Source organism: Poecilia latipinna, unplaced genomic scaffold (assembly GCF_001443285.1).
Source record: "Poecilia latipinna isolate Pla-1442-1.1 unplaced genomic scaffold, P_latipinna-1.0 Scaffold442, whole genome shotgun sequence".
NCBI classification, from domain to species: Eukaryota; Metazoa; Chordata; class Actinopteri; order Cyprinodontiformes; family Poeciliidae; genus Poecilia; species Poecilia latipinna.
Genome location: NW_015113058.1, coordinates 326,470 through 346,086, shown reverse-complemented (window position 1 = coordinate 346,086; position 19,617 = coordinate 326,470). Strand labels below are relative to the sequence as shown.

General features: G+C 36.0%; 2 protein-coding genes and 1 long non-coding RNA gene across 6 annotated transcripts in view; 1 reads left to right on the top strand and 2 right to left on the bottom strand.

Moving 5' to 3' along the window:
• The first annotated feature begins 1,442 nt into the window (after positions 1-1,442).
• Positions 1,443-19,103, top strand: LOC106951141 (uncharacterized). Of its 2 annotated transcripts, none has more exons than XR_001425756.1 (3): positions 1,443-1,478; positions 6,778-6,886; positions 19,016-19,103. It is a non-coding gene; the product is annotated as an uncharacterized LOC106951141 (long non-coding RNA). The 2 variants fall into 2 exon arrangements; XR_001425757.1 differs by lacking the exon at positions 1,443-1,478 and adding an exon at positions 4,616-4,669.
• On the bottom strand, positions 12,126-16,993 carry cd4-2.1 (CD4-2 molecule, tandem duplicate 1). Of its 2 annotated transcripts, none has more exons than XM_015038484.1 (9): positions 16,736-16,993; positions 15,786-15,814; positions 15,529-15,687; positions 15,298-15,438; positions 14,280-14,519; positions 14,118-14,198; positions 13,887-14,029; positions 12,861-12,928; positions 12,126-12,664 (listed from the first exon to the last, which is right to left on the bottom strand). In XM_015038484.1, exons 2-9 carry the CDS (start codon positions 15,811-15,813, stop codon positions 12,580-12,582), a joined length of 945 nt encoding a protein of 314 aa, XP_014893970.1. In that variant the 5' UTR covers position 15,814; positions 16,736-16,993; the 3' UTR covers positions 12,126-12,579. The 2 variants fall into 2 exon arrangements, with proteins under 2 accessions (XP_014893970.1, XP_014893971.1); XM_015038485.1 differs by having other exon boundaries at positions 13,887-14,020; positions 16,736-16,991.
• Positions 17,083-19,617, bottom strand: part of usp5 (ubiquitin specific peptidase 5 (isopeptidase T)) — a 21,545-nt gene continuing 19,010 nt past the window's right edge. For both annotated transcript variants that reach the window (XM_015038466.1, XM_015038467.1), the window contains exons 18-20: positions 19,062-19,212; positions 18,860-18,944; positions 17,083-17,899 (exon numbers count right to left, since the gene is read on the bottom strand). In XM_015038466.1, the coding sequence (XP_014893952.1) occupies positions 17,806-17,899; positions 18,860-18,944; positions 19,062-19,212 (330 nt within the window). In that variant the 3' untranslated portion in view covers positions 17,083-17,805. The remainder of the gene's footprint in view (positions 17,900-18,859; positions 18,945-19,061; positions 19,213-19,617) is intronic.

The window sequence follows — 19,617 nt, the reverse complement described above, 5'->3', positions numbered from 1 at the left end:
GTGAGGCCCAGTGGAAAAGAGCGAAATGTTTCATTCTCTGCAACACTTCAGATGTGTCAATGCACAAAATGTCAGTGGAAAAGAGAATGAAAAACAAGTGACATTCTGCTCAGAGACTGAAAACATTTTTGTCTTTTAGCTGATGGAGGGGAACTTCATTCAAGCTTGTTTGAAACCTCAACATTGTGAAACAGGGGATGAGGACAGAAAAGTTTACGGTCTCTCCCACTCATTTCTTCTTCATCTGTGATGTTATTTTTGGTTAGTAGGCTGCTCTGTGATCACTTCGTCAGAATGGAAATACAGGCTCCTTGTTTTTGACAGAGTAGTTTATAACACAAACAGGATTACAATAAATCAGAGTACAGTATCAAGCAGATGTTCAATGTTTCTTGTTCAAAAAGTGTAATGTGAATTTGTATTTAGCTTCCCTTAGCCAAAACTTTCAGACTCAAGCTCCTTGTTGTTCTTCATAAAATAGCTAATTCTCAGTCAGATATTTAGGGGATCTTCTTTTAACATGAAGTATTTCCTACAGATTCTCACTTAATTTTTTTTTCTGAACTTTGACTGAGCCACTATACCATCTAAATTAAATCGTTCCATAGTATCTCTGCTGTATGTTTATGGTTGTTGTTGTTCTACTGGAACCTGAACCTTCGCTTCTAGCTTAAATGTTTGGCAGCCTCTAACATGTTTTCCTATATTATTGTCCTGTGTTTAGCGTCACCCATCTTCCATCAACTCTAAATAGCTTCCCTTGGCCTACTGAAAGAAAGTATTCCCACAGCATGATCCTGTCACCACTATGTTTCTAAATGGAGATGGTATTTTCAAGGTGATGAGTACAGCTATGTTATGTTTTGTGCTTAAGATATGACATTTTAAACTCATTTAAATGAGTCTAGAGCATGTTCTTCCACATGTTTGCTCTGTCCCTAAACTACAAACAGATTATGCTTCCATGAATTGGTTAGGATAGGTCTGTAGCGTTTTAAAGCTCGTCTTAAAACCCATCTATTTTACTTGGCTTTCAACTCCAGCGGGATCTAGTTTTAAATTGTATGTTTGTTTGTTTGTTTGTTTATAAACTGTAAGAGTTTCTATTTTATTATTATTATTATTTATTGTTATGTTGTGTTTTAATGTACAGCACTTTGTATCAGCTGTGGTTGTTTTAAAGTGCTTTATAAATAAAGTTGGTATGGTATGGTATGGTATAAGCTATGCAAAACATTTTCATTCCATTTTTTTTTCTTCAATAATGAGATTTTAGTCTAGCGTAGCCAGTTTTTAATATTTTGGGTTCCTTTCAGAATGAGCTGTTTTAAGGTCTCTTGTCACTTTAAATCCAAATAAGCTGCTCCTGGCCACGCCCCCAACTCAACGTTTACATTGGCCGTGAAAATGGCTGCAAACAGATGCGCAATCAATTATACAACCATCTTTAAACATTACACAAACATCTTTTCTGAATGGTAAGACAACAGCAAAACACTTGTCTTTTCCAGCAGAAATTTTACAGCGCAAATAGCGGTAAAACCTGCTGAGAAAAACTCCTGGACCTGGCTGGGGTTGCTAGCCGAGCTCAGCTAGCAACCCCAGCTGGGGTCGGCTGTGGTTGCTAGGTAACGGCTCCGTGCCCTTTGATTGTTACTGAACAAACGGTAGCTTTTTTTAAACGGCTAATTTTAAAACGTAAACTTATTGGTTAAAACAAAACAACAACAACAAAAAACATTTAATAAAATGTAAATAAATTTTATGTAAGCGCTTATATAAACCACCCTGGTTTTTATAAGTGCTTCGAATGTTTTTAGAAGCAGCTAAGACATAAAAGAGAATTTTGAGAAAATGTGAATTTTCCTAATTGATCATTTTAAAGACTTAGATCTCTGCAGCTACTGTCAGGTTACTGTAATATGGACCTAATAATAGATTTGGATGTGCGCCATGCTGTTTACGTGTTCAGATGATAGAGTGAAAAGCAATCCCTGAGATGCTAAAAGCTTAGCTAACCTAGCCTGGCATTAAACGTCTCTAAACGTTTAAAACCTAGCCTGCATCCTTTAACGTTTCTGCTGTTCCTTTTTCTTTGAGATGATCTTTGTTCACTAATGTTATCTAACAAATCTCAGACATCAGCAGCTGGAATCTGGAACAGATTCCACTGGAATTAAATTACAGGCATGTCTTTTGTTTACTAATTTGGTTTTTATACGGGGGTTTATTTAGATCTATGAGTAGAAAAGGGTCTGAACACAAATGTGCGTCACACTTTTCAGGTTTTCATTTGTAAAATTGTTGAAAACAATTTATCCATTATCTTCCACTTCACAATTATGTTCAACTTGATGAATATGACCCCCATCCAAAAAAATATATTAAAGTGTACAGTTTGATAGAAAAGATTAATTACAACAGAAATAAGCTCAAAGGAAGGAAGAGTCAAAGTAAAACCCCAAATCTAATCATCTAAAGAAAAATAAGCTTCAGTCTACTGAAGAAGAAAAACTGAATCCACAGTTAATTTAATCCAACTGTAAGTTCTGAGGAACAAAAACACTAAAATGGCAGAATATGTCTGTATGATTACGTGCCTCATCATCACTGAAATCACAAAAAAACACTTAAAAGTTTGTTCTTGTATGAGCTCCCAGACTGCTGAGTTCAACTTTTACACACAGGTTCACCAGTTCAGTCATTTAAAATGGTTTCACGTACAAGGTATTCTCCTCAGTGAGGCACGTTGCATCTCCAGTTTATTACATGCACTGTGGTTAAGACAGAAACCTACATTCTGCCATTTGATCTGCGATTGGCTAATGATGACAGAGGTTATTGATGACGTTAGTTTGCCATGGAAAACTTGCTCTGCCTACATTCTGCTCTGTCTGTATCATTTACTGTTTGTGCATCAAAAATCGCTGCTATATTCCTGTAAATAATCAAGATACGTATTCATCTTTTTATGCCAACTCATGTAAAAATTCTAATATGGCTACTGAAATAGAAACAAAAACTGACATGTATGGAAAAATAAGTAAAAAAATCCCAGAATGTTTATTTTTGGTGTTGGCATCTTATTATGTTCTTAGGTTACACTGTGAAAGTAAACAAAGTGTAAGGTGTTTTAAACAAAATGCATTTAAAGATGAACAATGTATGTAAAAATACAGGGTTAAAAACAAACTAACTATGATGTTGGTTTCATTAATATTCTGCTTTACTTAATAATATCAGTCTGCTATAAAAATATGTTGGGATATTTCTGCCATTGGATTAAATTAAGCTGTGAAAGAAGAGTTAAACTTATTTTGTATATCAATTTCTACCCCTGTATCAGAAATTTCCCTATATTTCTTTCTAATTTGAGCCGTATCTTAAATGGAGCATAAACGTCACACATCGTAGCACGAAAACGCGTTCTGTCATTCCTGAAAAGCATTTTTGTCTTTTTGTTTTGAAATGTCTCCCTTCTGTCCTCGATTAACTATATATTACACTACATACAACCATATTCAATAATTAGAATATTGAATAGTTGATTTATTTCAGTAACTCAATTCACTAACTGAAATATTTTTTTCTCAAATTTCTCTCTAAATTATAGTGATTTTCTGCTTATAGCTTATGAAATCCCATCCTAGATTAGAATACTACATCAGACTAATATAAACAATATTTTCAATGCAAAACTGTGGTCTTAATGAAATGTATGTTTAATACCTGATTAAAGGTTGTTATTTCAAAATGTTCCTTTAATCTGGCAAATGACTGCAAAACATATAAAGCATTCAGCAGAGTTACAATCTGTATTTCAATAGCTGCATTTAAACCCAAAACCTTTCACACCCCCAGCAGCAGATTTTGAATTTATTAAATTTTTATTCCTTCAAGAAATTTGTTTCTGATGAGAAATCAGATAAGCATCTCTCAAAAGATACTAGAGCAAAGTAAAAGGTGCATCAAATCTAGGGGAATAGAAACAGAAAACTGATTTGCAATGTAATAAAAAATATATTTATACTTCTTTATAATTAATTAAAGAAGTCTTTAAAAATAGCCGATGTCTATATTTCTGAGCAGCTTCTTGCAGGTTTCTGCTGGTATTTGTTGATTTCTCGTCAATGATGAGCTCCGATCTGAGCCAGATGTGGATTATTGTGTGTTTAAATTTTAAATATTAACAATCAAGCAAACAACTCTTTTTATAGAAGAAATCTGCTGTGATCAGAATAGAGCCAACTTATAATTTTTTGTGTGAACTTATATATATATGTATATATATATATATATATATATATATATATATATATATATATATATATATATATATATATATATATATATATACGTTTTGTGTGTATGTTTCCGTATGGATGTGTCCATCTACGTGGAGGCAGAAGTTGTCAAGAGTATTGCAGTGATCTTAAAGGTTTTGTTCTTTAATACAAAGTAAAAATTTATCAAAATAAAAATTTCTTCTGCATAACTATTGTCCTTCATTTGGACGATCTCAAAGTTCAGTGTCCACAAATTCACAGGTGCAGAAGCGTGCAATATGACAATGTCATGTAAACAGATGTTCTTTTTTCTTTCTCTCATTGTTTCAGAGTAATTACACATTATATTAGAGAAGACGGAGAGCAGTGCGTCTGCAGAGAAAGTAAGTGCCACTGAACCAAGTCGATTCGCCCCTTAATGTCCTCAAATAAAAAACTAATTAAAGCTCCAGCCTTCATCCTCCTAATGAATACTGTTTTATTTGCTTGTTTATACACAAAGCCTTTATTCTTCATGTTGCATACTGAAGAGACTTAGAGTGGTTTGCAGTTTTAGTGATGTTGACGTTGGAGACAGAAACAGAGTGAATGCTTGAAAAAGTAAAGACGAAAATGTAATTTTACCCTCAACAGTTCAAAGGCGATATGTTTAATCTGCTACACAAATATTACTAAATCCACAGGAGACGCGTTATATCCATCCATATTGCAGCCGTCCTGAAGCGTTTTCAAACATCTCAGCTCAGGAGAATAATTTTTCTTAAAGCCATAAACCATCTGAGAATTCACTGGAAAAACACAAAATCTTACCAAGTATTTTCTATGTCTACATTATTTTCTACTGCAAATAGATTAGAAATAAGACAAAACTAACTTACAAGTAGCTTTTCAGCAAATGTAGGAGTTTGCTTTAAGTCAATAATTTCTTAATGTTGATGAAAAAGAACTAGCTATAAGTCAAAATGTCTTGTTCCGCTGGGAGATTATTTCACTTATAGCTAATACTTTTTCATCAATATTAAGGAATTATTGAATCAAAATAACCTCCTATATTTTGCTGAAAAGCTAATTGTAAGTTAGTTTTGTTTTATTTCAAATGTACTGAGATATTTACACTAGAACAAAAATACTTGGTAAGATTTTGTGTTTTTGCAGTGACAGAAGTAACAACGGTCAGAAACAAAACAAATCAGAAAGAGATTTTTCTGAATGTGTAATTTTTGTAAAATGGCAGGATAAAAAAGGTTGTTATAGTTAAGCCTGCAGCTCTTCTATTGCTTTAACGATGTTAAGAAGCGCCTCCAGTTCAGATTTAGAGTACTTCTTCAGTCAGTAAAGACTTTTGGTAGAGCTCATGTAAAAGGCAGCTTTAATGCTACGTGGTTAAACATGCAGACGTATCCGTTTAGCGCGATCATGAATCAAAGGACTATCTTACAAACAGACAGGTGCTCTGCTGCTGGTGGCCTGAAACACACCTGTGAAACATTAAAGGCCAACAGACCAGTTTCACCATCACCTCTTATTTCCTGTAATTTGCCCCACATCCTGTAGTGAAGCATTTAACGCCCAACTGATAAAGATACGGGCCCCTATAATATCAGTTCAGCACCTCATCGGTCTCAAAAACAGTCTTATCTCAAGCAGAGTCTGAGGTCTGATCACAATCTGGAGTTTACTTAAACGTGAACTCGAGTGATTTCGACGAGTGAAACCTACGTGGGCCTGCAGCTACACATGAGGGGAGTTTACAGGGAGGGAAAACACCTCAACACATGATCGTTTGACTCCGAACAGATCGAGAACATTCAGTTTTTAAAATGTTTAAATCCTTTGGCAGGGCTTCGGTTTGCACCTGCAGGCCCGGCCCAGCTGGCAGCTTGTTTAAAATGCCTAAAACTCCCATTCTACAACACCGCTTCTCACTGCGCTCAACATGAATGTGGCACAAATTTGTGCTTGGGTTTCCTGCACAACAACGGCTGTTTTATGGTGAAGTAAAAGCAAGTGAAATCACATTAGCGGATCTGTTTTGGCTCCTGATGGAAAACACAACTTGAAATGGAAATACAAGAAGGAGGGATAATCACCAGTTCATGAATTTCGGTTTCGCTTTGAATGCCTGAATGTGTGTGTATGTGTGTGTGTTCATTTGTGAAAGACAATGAAAAAGGGAACTGAGTAATGCAGGATATTATGAATCTATGAAAAGGGAATCCTGTTGTCTCATATGAGGACACCCCCAGTGAATAGACAGTTATATTTTCATAACAGGGAAACACAGCTTGGTAATTGCCTGCAGAGAAGAAAAAAAACGCACATTAAGGCTCGAAAGTAGACATAAACGTTGGGTGAAATGATGAATTAAAACCAGCAAGAGGAAATGAAGAAATTTCAGGGGGTTTTGTTCTTTAAAATGGTGCAGAATAAAAGCTGTACCACTTTAATCCATCACAAAGCCAAGAGTTTATCAAGAACTGCTGTTTTTCAGGTTTATGTGCAGTAAGTGGACGGACATCAAAGAAATCAGCAAAACAGCAGAAGTTTAGGACAACGAAGGCATCTGATGATCCTGATTTCCCACAGTCAGCAGACCGAATGTAAAAACAGCTCAGGAAAAGTTATACTGCAGTACAAATGCTAAAACATCACCAAGACAGATATGCCTGCAGGACTGCATTGAAATTATGAAGCAGAGTCTCTTCATCTTAGTTTTATCGCAAGCCATCAACACGCCGAGCTATTTCACACGCAAAAAACACATAATCCTTTCTGACGACATATCGACTGTGAGAGAACAAGCATTATCTTTAATAATTGTAATTGTAATTTCTTAAAAAGAATCAATAACTTTTCTCTTTTTTTAAATCAAAGTGAATCTATTCTGTCTTTAGACAAAATTTTGCAGCACATATGATACAAAATACTTGGTACTGGACTAAAAAAGCTTCAGACAGCTTATACAAAGACACCCCATTGTAATATATTATAAAATATTGCAATTATATGGCCTCAGACTGACTAAAAGCCCAATAGAGGAACACACAAATGGCTTTTTGAAGCAGTTTAGTTTGCAGCGAACACGAACATAACGAGCCTTTTTCTCCTTACGGCATATTATATTCTCCTGCATTTTGGAAATTGCACACATTTGTTCCTCCGCAACAAAAAAATACGCCTCTAATAGCTTAAATCCTTACTTCGACTGTCGTTACAGCATTTCATCTGATCCACCTGCAGTCCATACGTGGCGGTCACTGAGGAGATTTGACCATTTCTAAAACTAAAATGAGACAAAAAAACACCCAAAACTACCCAATATATCAGATCATATGACAAATAAGGAAGTGAAGCAACAAAAGTTTGCTGTCATAGCCTTAAAGAGCCTCCATTTACGGAACTTACAATGTTACAAATGCGCTCATGTCTTGAAAAAGCAAAGGAATTATATTAAATGTTAAATTTGATTTATCTTTTAATTTTAATAGACTCCAAGGTTTTTATGACAAGCCTATGTCTTATAATAAGGCTTTTTAATGATAATAGTTCTTCAAATAAGCTAAATTTAATCAATTTTATAATCCCAAATCCTCATCTGAACCTTAACACTTTTGAGACAAGAGAGCATAAGCGAGATTTGACTCCTAATTCATAGATTTTATGCACTTATGATGAAGCAAACTGCATTTATACATTCAGAGTTGGACAACGAGAATGAAAGGAGCAGCTACGGTTTAAGTGCCTCTGAAAATACAAAAAGATTTTAGTAAAGACATGTCTTGGGACTTTTCACCATCATAATGCCAAACACTAAAAATGTTTTTATGTCTTAATTTGATGAATCAAAAAGGGAAAAATTAAAAGTTTGTTATGTATTTTTTTTTCTATTTTGTTTTAAAGCCATAGCGCTAACATGTCCACTAATCCCAGTAACAGATATTGGGAGTTTAATTAATATACAGGATAAAATACAAACAGCACCTCTGAAGATTATGATCACTGCATCAGATTTGTAGTAAGAAGAGTAAAGTAAAATACAGACTTTTATTTACGTAACAGATCAGAGACAATTTCCCTCGGGGAAAAAAACAGCGAAACAGAGGTGTGGACGGTTTTTAGTACTATTTCATATAGTTATCTCATTACATTCGTAGATATTTTTAGCCTTACAAACGATCACTACAAAGTAGAATTCATGCATTATTTCTGCATTTTTAAATAAAAAGTGTTTTAAGTCAAGGCTCCATGATTCGCCAACACAGCCATAAATCCCAGGAAGCGAGACAGAAAAATCCAGATTATTCTGCTCACTGGAGTTTTTTACACATCTGATAGCAACAAAACTCAACCAATACAGGCTTTAGGTTTTATTTTTCATTTCTTAAATTATTTTTTTCAGTGTAATGAATGTAATCAGCCCTCTAAATCAGCAATATAAGGGCGGATTTGGTTGATGTTATTTGTTATTTTTACACTTTTAACAGAAGAAATGCTTCGTTTTGCAGCACAGGCGCCAAAATGAACATGATTCGACTTAACGGATTCGCTTTGTTGTTTTAAAATCTGTTATTGTGACCCACCAAGACATAATATCTCCCAGAAAAATACAAACTGGATGGTTGCTTTTGATGGACTAAATGGTAGTTTTATGCTGTCACCAGGTTTAAGGGCTTTAGCTGAACTCTTGTTCCTTTTCTGTCAGAATGTATAAAAGCTGCAACGTATTTTGCATTTGCAACAAACTCCTGCAGTTAACAGCTTAAAGTTTCAGCTCATGAAACCTTCGACCTGCGTGGCGCACTGATGCTTTCTCCCCACAGAGGTCATGAATATTGGGATTTATTCAATTTATTCTTATTAAACCTTCCCTGGAGTTACACGAGAAGCTCCAAACCAGCAGTGTGTTTACGATAAAACCCAACAGTGACACTCATACAAGCGCTGCATGGACCTAATGACCCTATTAGTGTCATAAATCACACAAAATATGCTCTGTATATAATTTCTAATCTCATTGCTTTTGCACATCGAGCCAGGAGGAGCCATTAGGGACACGTTTTGTCAAGAATGTCATTAGGGTGATAATATCAGTTATATAACCTTCTGCTCTTCAGAAAAGTACATGAATATTCTGCAGTTTTCTTCAGTAAATGTGCTCCCCAGATCAGGATTTAGTTTGCAAATATTTTTTTTTCAAATGCAGATAAACAATTATTATTCTAAATACAAACTAAACAACATTACAGTAGTCAGGTTTCACATTATCAGCAGCGTTTTCAATCGATTAGCAGCAGCTGGAGATAAAAGTCAACAAAACCTCCATAGAAGAGCTTCACTCTCCAGGATTAATGTACTTTTAAATCAAATGTGCTGAAGTTTGTTCACCTTCACGTATGAACTACTGCTGTAGGATTAGCACATATTTAGCATCCTTTTTATCCACTGATTGCAAAATATATGCATTCCAGTTGCATAAGTTCTGATCTTTCAATGTAAAGACGAGCGTCTATTTTTGGCATATAGGTTTTGACATTTTGAAATTCTCTGGTTGTCATAACTTTGAAAAAAAAATGGAAACACTCGTAAATTAGTGTCAGGGAGAGAACGCCGCTGATTAAAGTTGATGTTTCAGATTTGTTGTAAGTGCAGCGATGAACAGGAACAACCCATTAAATCCCACTGAATTTTGATCCAATTCTTTATTGCTTTTGTGTTTTTAACATTTAATGGTAATAAACAGTCTGTCAGCTGATTCCTTGTATTTGTTGTACATATTTCAATTATGGAGACATTTTTTAAGCTCAAACACATCTGAATCTATCTAAAACCAAATCAGTTGTTGTACAGAGAGAAATAAAAAAGAAATAAAGGCCAAAGTTACACCAGACCAAAGTATTTACACTATCTACCCTCTTAAGGAGTTCTTCACTGGTCGCGTCTCCTACACTTGTTCGTTTTGCTATTTTAAGCCTATCATACGTCAGTGTCCTGACTTTTATCTCTTCTATCAGAAATAAATAATTTTAAATTTGTCTACCGTTTTCTAATAAAGCTTCATGTGAATAGAGAATATTTAGGAGTTACTCACAGGTGATGATCTCAGTACAGCAATGAGTTCAGCTCTGACATTTGGCAGCTTTCTCGTTCATACACCGCGACACACACACAGGAAGTCAAACACCTCTATGATCCAATCCGTTCTGCTACGAGCCAAATGGATCACCTACATTAAACTCAAATAGCCTATGTGCCATGGACTTCTGTTCTAGCACTTTTTTAGCCACATAGACCACTTCCAGGTGCCCAGGCAACAGTATGTGAGCAATGGCTCCTCGGTCACTGCAGGACTATTAATGAGATTTATAAAATTATCCAGATGTCCTCAAAAGCTCCAACAATGACAAAGGAGTTAAGTTGTTTGTATCTAACTTCATAAAGAGCTTCGAAGGTAAGTTATGTGTTCACCAAAATACCTCATATGTGTCTAACATAGACAGTCTGACACAGGTTTTATGTAAACGTTAAGTGTTTTGTTAACCTGTGTGATGTTATATATTAGCCATGGTGCAGCTCTTGCAGCTATCGCTAAAAAGCAACAGGAGCAAGAGGCAACCGGAAATTATCCATTTGGCTTAAATTTGAACAGAAGTATGTCACCACTAATCGTGGCATATCGGCTATTAAGGAGCAGGAACAACAAGGAGCTACCAGCTGACAAAACAAGATTGCATTTTAACTTGTAAGATATTATCTTTTTACTCTTTAGTATATATGTCACTGCTGTGTGTGTGTGTGTGTGTGTGTGTGTGTGTTTAACAGGTGTTTTATTGCATGTAGAGCTGCACTGGGGTCAACACCTGCGTCTTACTGCACCAGTTGTGGGAATTTCAGAGCTTTGGAACCAGTACAGGCCCAGTTTACTGCATCTCAAACAAAGTTTGAAGTTACAATGCAAGAGCTCATGAAGCAACGATTTCTCATTTACTGTGCCTGAATTAAATATCCCTTCAGTATATGATTACATATAGACGTTTTCCATTGATTACACTGCAATATAACTTTATACATGACCACACTGGGGAGCTGCACAAAACAATGTGGCAATCAGCAGACCGTCTCGTGTTTACTGATGTGTGGCATTGTGATTTCATCAGACTGGTGGAGGCATCCAGAAATAATGAATCATCTGGGTATCCCACCTGATTTATTGATTGGAAATGAAACAAACAAAAGGAGTTTGAAGCAAATCTTCAATATCTTTATTTACAACCAGCAATAAGAAAGGGCAATACGTTTACAAATGAACAATCACGTGTCAAGTGATAAAATATGCGAGCATGAAGCATTAATAAAGGAATGTTCACATGTTTATCTTGCAAATTCTTAAGGTGAAGGAAACGGAAACAAAAAGATGAAGGTTGAAAAAAGACAGCAAGAGTCTTAACTTTGAAGCAGCAGTATGTAACTTATAAAAAATATATATTTTTAACATATTTGTTGTCATAGCATTGTGACAGTATGAGACTGAAAATCTATAAAAAAAATTAGATCTTTTTTGCCCCCTCCTATTGATATCTAGAAAGAACCAATCAGAGCCAGGAGGTGGGTCTTAGTGCTGTCAATCATCCTCCATGTGACACTGCTTATCTCCCCTTGCTTTCTGCTAATCTGCAGCTAGCAAAGACTGTTGTGAAAGCTAGGCTAGTTAGCATAGCCACTGATGACACAGATTAATGGTTTTCCTGTAACGTAAAGTTGTTTCTCCACCTTTAGCACATTGAGTACACGAGGATGATTGACATTACTGAGACCCGCCTCCTGGCTCTGATTGGTTATTTGTGGTCAGGAGTGGGTGGAGAAGATCTTTCTTTTCAAGGTTTATCTCATCTTGTCACGACTTGTTAAAACTTGTTATAGTTTTAACAAGTTAAACTTTTTTTTTAAATGAAAGTTAAACACTGCAGCTTTAAATCAATTAGCTTGTGCTTTAAGATCAAAATGAGCTCAAATTTGCTCATTTTAGCTAAGATGCTAACATTAGCATGATGGCTATCACTAGCATGTTGATCTACACTAAGAGCATTAAAAAAATACATGTTAAAGCTAAAATTACAATGATCACCGCCTATACAGTATTTGCTGAAAAAGCTCAAAGTGCTGACAGCATTACATTTGATTATACTTTCATTCAGACGCTCATTTACATTCATGCCACATTCACCCTCTGCTGTTCACTCCTTCTCTTTATCTCCATCTCTCTCTCTCTTTATCTCTCCTTCCTCCCTCTTTCATGTCACTCCTGCAGCAGAGGTTGAAGCGGCAGGGCTGACGGCTTCTCTCTCCGGCGTCCTTGCTGCGGCTTTGCTGCAGCTGTTTGGCTGTGATAAAGAGAGTAAAGAGAAGTTTCCACACTAATTACGGCAAAAATAATGAAGCGCTCACGAAAAGGAGCAGAGAAAAGCGAAGGTCATTTTGTACAAAATGAGCGGAGTCTATTAGAAAAGCAGAAGGAGATTAATGGAGACCGGGGCAAAGGGATGTTTTAATAGATAGAAGTGAGCTGGGAGCGTTTACCGCACACACTGGCAGTACTTCTTTGGTTTCTGAGAGAGTTGGGCTTTCTTCATCCTCAGAAATTTCTTCTGTAAACAAAAAAGAAAGCAGAGTTCAGTAGTAATTAGTTACATTTACATTAGTAACCTTTTTGGAAAAACTAAATACTTTTAGGAGTATTTTTACTACACTGTACTTTTACTTTTTAACTTTATTATGAAGTATCACTTCTCTTACTTGAGTAAAATTTCTGGATAGTGTGAGTAACTGACAGGCTTGTTTTAATCAAAAATTCACCAAACACAAACCTGCAGTTTTTATGAGTTTCACATTGAAAGAAATTGATTTGCCTAATTTTATCATTTTGTCATTTATGTGAATTATTTTCATTTTGATCTTTAAAATGCCGATGTTTGTTGAATAACTTTATATTTTCTTCCATCTGATCATGTCATTTCTTAATATTGAGTGATTGATGTTTTGATCAATTACCCAGTTTTTGAAAAACCATTTTACCAAATACTTTTTCTCTTACTTGGATGGCAACTTTTTACTTTTACTTGAATAATTTTATTATGAAGTATCGCTACTAATAGTTGAATAAAACTTTTGGATACTCAACTTACTGTGAATAACCGAACGAGGAACAAACATGGTTTAACCAAAAATTCACCAGACACACATTGCATTTTTTTTATTAAAGTTTCATAAGTTTCATATTGAAAGAAATTGATTTGAAAAATAGTTTCCAAGTCAATTTTGATATCTTGTGATTATTTATGCAACTTTCTGCATAACTTTACATTTTGTTCCGTCTCATGATGTAATTTCTAAACATGAATTGATTGATGATCAGTCACTCAATACTTCAGTAGACTCTTTTAGCAAATACTTTTTTACTCGCGTAATTTCTTGGAAGGCCACATTTTACTTTTACTTGAGTCAAAATATGTTGCAGTAATGCTACTCTTCAGTATATTTTTGGTTGCTCTACCCACCTGCAAAAAGAAACAAAAGTACAGATTTATCCTGGCTTTCCACATGTACCTTCTTTCTTTTGTTCCTCTTGTGCATGACAATGATGACGATGACCAGGATGATAACTACCAGGCTTCCAGCTCCGATTGCAACCCAAATCCACCAAACCAGGCCCAGCAGCATCATTGGGTCCTCAGGTCCTCTGACGCCACCTGGTTGAGCAAAAACATCAGACCAGATTAAAACGAGAAAAACTCAAAAACAGGAAATGGTTGAACAAGTGATACATTCAGTCCTCACCAGAGGAGTCGTTCCCATTTCCTGAATTTGGGTTTTTGGGATCGTTGACTAATGTGGGAGTTGTTGGTTCTGGAACAGGTTCTGGAAAAAAAAGAATAAAAAAACATTTTTATTTCTGGACACAGCATATTTTTAAGAAGTAGACTTATATTTTATTCTTACCTTCTACATTGATGGTTACATTTTTAGTAAATGTCTCCCCTTGACAGGACACTAGACACTGCCAAATCCCTGTATCTGTTAAAGCAACAGATTTGAACTCAACTTTGGATTCGGGCTGAACTGAACCATCGGGTTTCCTCCACTTGACTTCAGGCTGGCATAGACCTGACACTCCAGAATTTGCTTTACACTCCAGAGTAGCGTCAGCGCCAACCTTTAGAGGACCAGAGGGAGCAGAGACTAGTAGAGATGAGAAACAGAAAGAAGATTCAGTGAGAATCATAAAAGATGGAGAACTCATGTTAAAGCTGCCACAAATGTTGATGCATCTAAACACATTTTAAGACGTCTAAACAAAGACATTGTGAAAAGCAAAGGCATGTAGAGTCTATGCTTATATTGTGCGTTAATTGAGATAAGAAGTAAAAAATGAACTTTTAAAACCTTTTTTTGTCCTTAATAATTGACTATCTAGGGATGAAACTTAAAGGTAGTCAAACTAGTCAAACCACTTGTGACACTTTGCATTTATTCGGACTCCAAAAACATTTTGGTATCAATTATTTGCTAATTAAGTAACAATAAACTGTTATAAACCAGAAGCCAAGGCGATGAGATGTTCAAGCACAATGGGAAATCCAAATGTGTAAAAACAAAATGCTGGGATATTGTTTACACAGTTTACTTTGTAGGCCGTGGAAAAGCAGTGCAACTTTAACAGGTTTAAAAAGACATATTGCTGAACCTTTGTTTGGCTTCTGCTCTTATTTTTAAATAGTTTTCTGATACAACCTTTAGTTCATAACAGTGGAGTGTTGTAATTAATGCAACCACTGTTTTTCATAAAACTAACTTATATGGTTTTAAAAGCAGAAACATGTTGAATATTCCCACTTTGTTCATCCTTTGCTGTTCCACTGATTCATAATAATTATGGTTTCAATACATCAGTATAATCGTAAACCTGTGCTGGTTTTTCACTGACTGTAGTTTTATTGTGTCCTGAATTGTTACTCACCTGAAACTACGATCAGATGGTGCTCATGAGATGAACGACCTACAACACAAGTAAACTTTCCAGAATCCCCTTCCATTATTTTGGAGATTTCTATGTCTGTGTCTTTTGATTTCTTTGCCCTCATTTTAATTTCACTTGATCCTAACAGAGAACAGATATAGTTCATAATTATATTTCTATTAATAGCATAAAAACACACAATTACATTGCTGTGACTAATTTTGTAGGAACCTTTGTTAATGAAACCATTTGTCTCGAATACAAGTATACGTAGATTATCATGCTTCCACTCCAGCCTAGATTTTATGCTGGTGACGCCACACTGCAGGGTGACTTTGCCCCCAACCTCTGCGATATAAACTTTGCCTGCAGCAGAGAGCGCTCCCAGCACTGAAGGAAAAAAGATATTTATTAAGCATTATTTAATTGAGCTTCAGAGGACTTTGATAGATATTCATACAGCAAATTACAGAGGCAAACCAACTCACCCAAACCAAACAAGATGATTGTCTTCATTCTTTAGGTGAAACCATAAAACAGAAACATGAATGCAGCAGATCAGAGTGAAAGCAAACTCTTCTTCCATTTTACCGACACACAGCTACTGTTTCAGAGCGCCTTACCAAACATGTGATCCCTAACCACCAAGCTCCTCTCTACTTCCTGCTTCCTCTTTTCTTTTTCATTAAACATGTAACTTATGCTGGTTTGACTTACAATGTAGAAATAGTCTTAAAGTAAAAATCATGTAGAGCATTTGCTCTTTTAAAATTACTGCAACTGTGATGCACCTTAAGGATGCTTCCGGTACAAAAACAATCAAATCCTCAATCGAAAACAAGCTTTAAATTATTTTACTGAACAAACAATATGTACATAAATTAAAAATGATCTTAAAACAATTTATCAAAGCACTATTTTAAGTTCTTAAATGTAATTATACACTCTGAAAGGTTTCAGAGTAGGTTTTCAGTCTGCATACGTACTTTGTTCTTTTTTAAAGCAGCAAAAATATTAATCTTATATTAGTTACTCTGCATATAATTTTAATCTGATCAGTTCGGGCTGAAAATCGATAAATTATTTGCTACAATCATCAAGTTTTTAAATCAAGCAAAATTAAACTGGTAAAGCACAAAACATTTAGGCACATTTCATACTTTGCCGGAAAGAAAAATGGAGAATATGAACGTAAAAGATTCAAGTTATTAGATCGTCTTTCTGTTTAAACTCCAAAACCAAATAAAAATGTAATGTACTAAACACTTAGGCAGATTTCATACTTTGCCGGAAAGAAAAATGGAGAATCTGAATGTAAAACATTCAAGTTATGAGATTATCTTTGTTTAAACTCCAAAACCGAATAAAAATGTATTGGAAAAACACCAAAAATACTCAAAATTTGCTAAACAAATAAAACAATTTGTTTTAATCTTACCTTAAGTCAAAGTTGTCGTTTTGTCTTTAATGCCGTTATTGAGGGTAAAAGCCTCTTTTCATCCTCCCAGTAGTTCAGTTCTTCTAAGCAAGTGTGCAAGGATGCAGAAAGTGTAGAAGGCGGAAGAGCTCTGAAGAGAAAGCAGCACTTGGAAAGTTGTAGGCCAATCTAAACCCCAGCTCTCAGTGGGTTTGCTGCTGACGCCTGTGAGTTTTCTCACAATCGAGGCCTGGCATTCTGTAAGCTGTTCTCACACAACTCCAGGAGCTGAAGAATAGAACGATTAAATGTTTCATGGATGTTAAATCCAGGAAATGAGGAGTTTAAAGACACAGAAGAACAAGGTTGACAGAGAGAAATCTTTATTTTTCACAGCAGAAGTAACAAAGCATTTGTTTTCAAAATAAGAACAAAATAAAACACGAGTCACCCAAGTATCACCCTCACCGGACGCTTATGAAAGACATGTTGATTTATCGCTTCTTTTTCTTATTATGAGTGTTTTTAGCACTTAAACAGGGAGAGGAAGTTGAGTCTAACTAAAGTGGTGCAATGTTCCAGTCAAACAAGAAACGAAGGCCTGAAAGCGTCACACATGTCGGTGAATACGGGCAGTGACTCCTGATGGCAGTGGAAATCAATAGTCGGGACAGATTAGCGTAAACGTATCAATCATGAGCTCAGCGGTCCGAGTCGGACGCATGTTTGGGGCGTTTGTTCGAGTTTTCCGAACGCGGTGGATATTTTGTCTGGGTAAAACCCGAATGTTGCGCTTTAACACGTCTGGATTAGCTCTCGCTTTGACTCAGAGTTGCTCTGCTGAGTTCATCCTCCATCAGGCCTGCGGTTTGTTATCAGTGGCTACAGACAGACAGCAACCCCCTCATCCCACCCCAACAATACTTATCTGTACATTTGCACCGATTTATTAAAGTGTGTTTATAAGCAATCTGAGGGACTTATTTATTTACATGTTTGTCAGTTGTGAAGCGTGCCAGAGCGTTTCTAAGAGCTTGCTGTTGTGGGTTTTGTTGGCGTCGTCTTCTCCTGGAGTGAAACGCTGGTCCGCCTCAGTCGGCCACTCTGCGGTAGAAGTAAAGGTAGCCCAGGTCTTTGGGAGGTTTCTCTGAAGCACAAACCTTCTGATCGTTAAAGATGACCCATCTGTGGAAAGATAAATACATACAGAGTCATTCAACAATCTGATTATCGCCAGATGAATCATTTTGGAGAGTAAAACACCAGCTGAGGCTTTTCAAAGTACGTAAAACCAAGAATGGAAACAGTGGAGGCGAATGAACAAGAAATTATGTATTTAAATCTCGACCAGGAAGCCACTCTGTGAGGATTTTTTTTTTTTTATCTGAACTTTGGTGCCATCTACTGTGCAAACTTAAAATTTACATGATTCTCAGATTTTACCAGGACTGTTTACTCTGAGGAAGTTAACAAATATTTACAGAACAATTATAAAGAAGTAGTTCATTTTATTAAGTAAGTCAATTCAATTTAGAAAAATAAAACTTAAAATAAAATACGTGAAGTGTATAGTTTTGATAATTTAGGGCTGGAGGATATGGCTGGAAAATATAACTCATAAGTTTTCCATATCAGTCGAGAGATAATTGATTGATTTTTTGTTTTAAATATCTGGAATATTGCCAGAATGATAGGGTGAACCATCCTGTTTTATACAGTTTTCACTCCACATCAGTGTTTTTTTTTTTTTTAACAGTGAAGAAGCACCGTGATGAAACTGCTGGCAACTTACTGAACTAGCTGTCGCTAGGTAACCACAGAATGACTGAGTTGCTAGGTAACCATAGAGTCAGTGAGTCAGTTAAAGCCACCAACCTTTCTGAGCTCATTGCTAGAGGATGAACAGATAAAGCCTTTCCTATGCCTACATCCACCAAACTGGCTGTTAAAGGTGTTTTTATTTATGTTATATTTTTTGTTTTCTTCTGAATTATTTTATTTTATTCCTGACATTTTAACTGTTCTAAATAAAGATTTAATTTAATCACTGGTCTCCCTCAAATGGGTTTATTCCAACCTGATGCCTAACCTTAGTTTTATTTAAAAAAACCTTTGAAAGTTGGTAATATTTAGACAGAAACTTACTGCTGGTCCTTCTTGATGTGACAGACGTAGTGTCCACACATCGTGCTCGTCCCCATGTGACTGATGAATGCAAACAACTCGTACTCTGAAAAGGAAGAAAACCTTTAGGCTTCATCATTAAATAAACAAAGCTAACCTGTAATTTTTCTTCTGCAGAGTGAGACGGCGGGTAATTCGGACCGCCAGTCTCCCATAAACTCACTTCCTGGTCCGTCTCTGACGCGAGGTCCAGGTGGAGGATCCCTCCCGCCCTCGCTCTCTGCAGCCGAGCGCCCGGCTTCGGACACCTCCATGGAGTCCAGGTCGTCTAGGTGAGAGAAGATCCAGTCCACCGCACGCTCCAGCACGTTACTCTGTAACAGAGATCAATGTAGCGTGTGACAAGATGGATTAAATCAACTAAAAGGACAAGCTTTTATTGAGCATCTTTAATGGAAATATGAAGATATTTTTCTAAAACAGGAAAACTGCATTATGGATCTGCAGACCAGCGACTGAAACATATTTATAAAACCCTGATGGATCCTCCTTGGTTTTTCACAGTTAGCTGCAGACCCTCCGTCATTCTTCATGCTTTAAAATCGACTCGTCCTTCATCACACATTTCTAGCCAAGTTCCTTTTCTTTTTCTCAGCAGTTTTTCTTACTAAAAAATGGCTTCTTGAGAGTCGCCCTCAGTGACTTTGCCTTAGCAAACGATCAATGAATCACTTCCTCCTTATCAGATTCTTAAAGTTTTTGTCACTAAACCTTTAAAG

Bases quoted from the DNA above. Each gene is read 5' to 3' on its own strand.
- cd4-2.1 (XM_015038484.1), bottom strand. From the start codon at position 15,813: ATGAAGACAATCATCTTGTTTGGTTTGG. The intron at 15,688-15,785 runs GTGAGTTGGTTT...TTTTTCCTTCAG, and splicing joins AATCATCTTGTTTGGTTTGG to TGCTGGGAGCGCTCTCTGCT. The intron at 15,439-15,528 runs GTTCCTACAAAA...GTTCTCTGTTAG, and splicing joins AAATGGTTTCATTAACAAAG to GATCAAGTGAAATTAAAATG.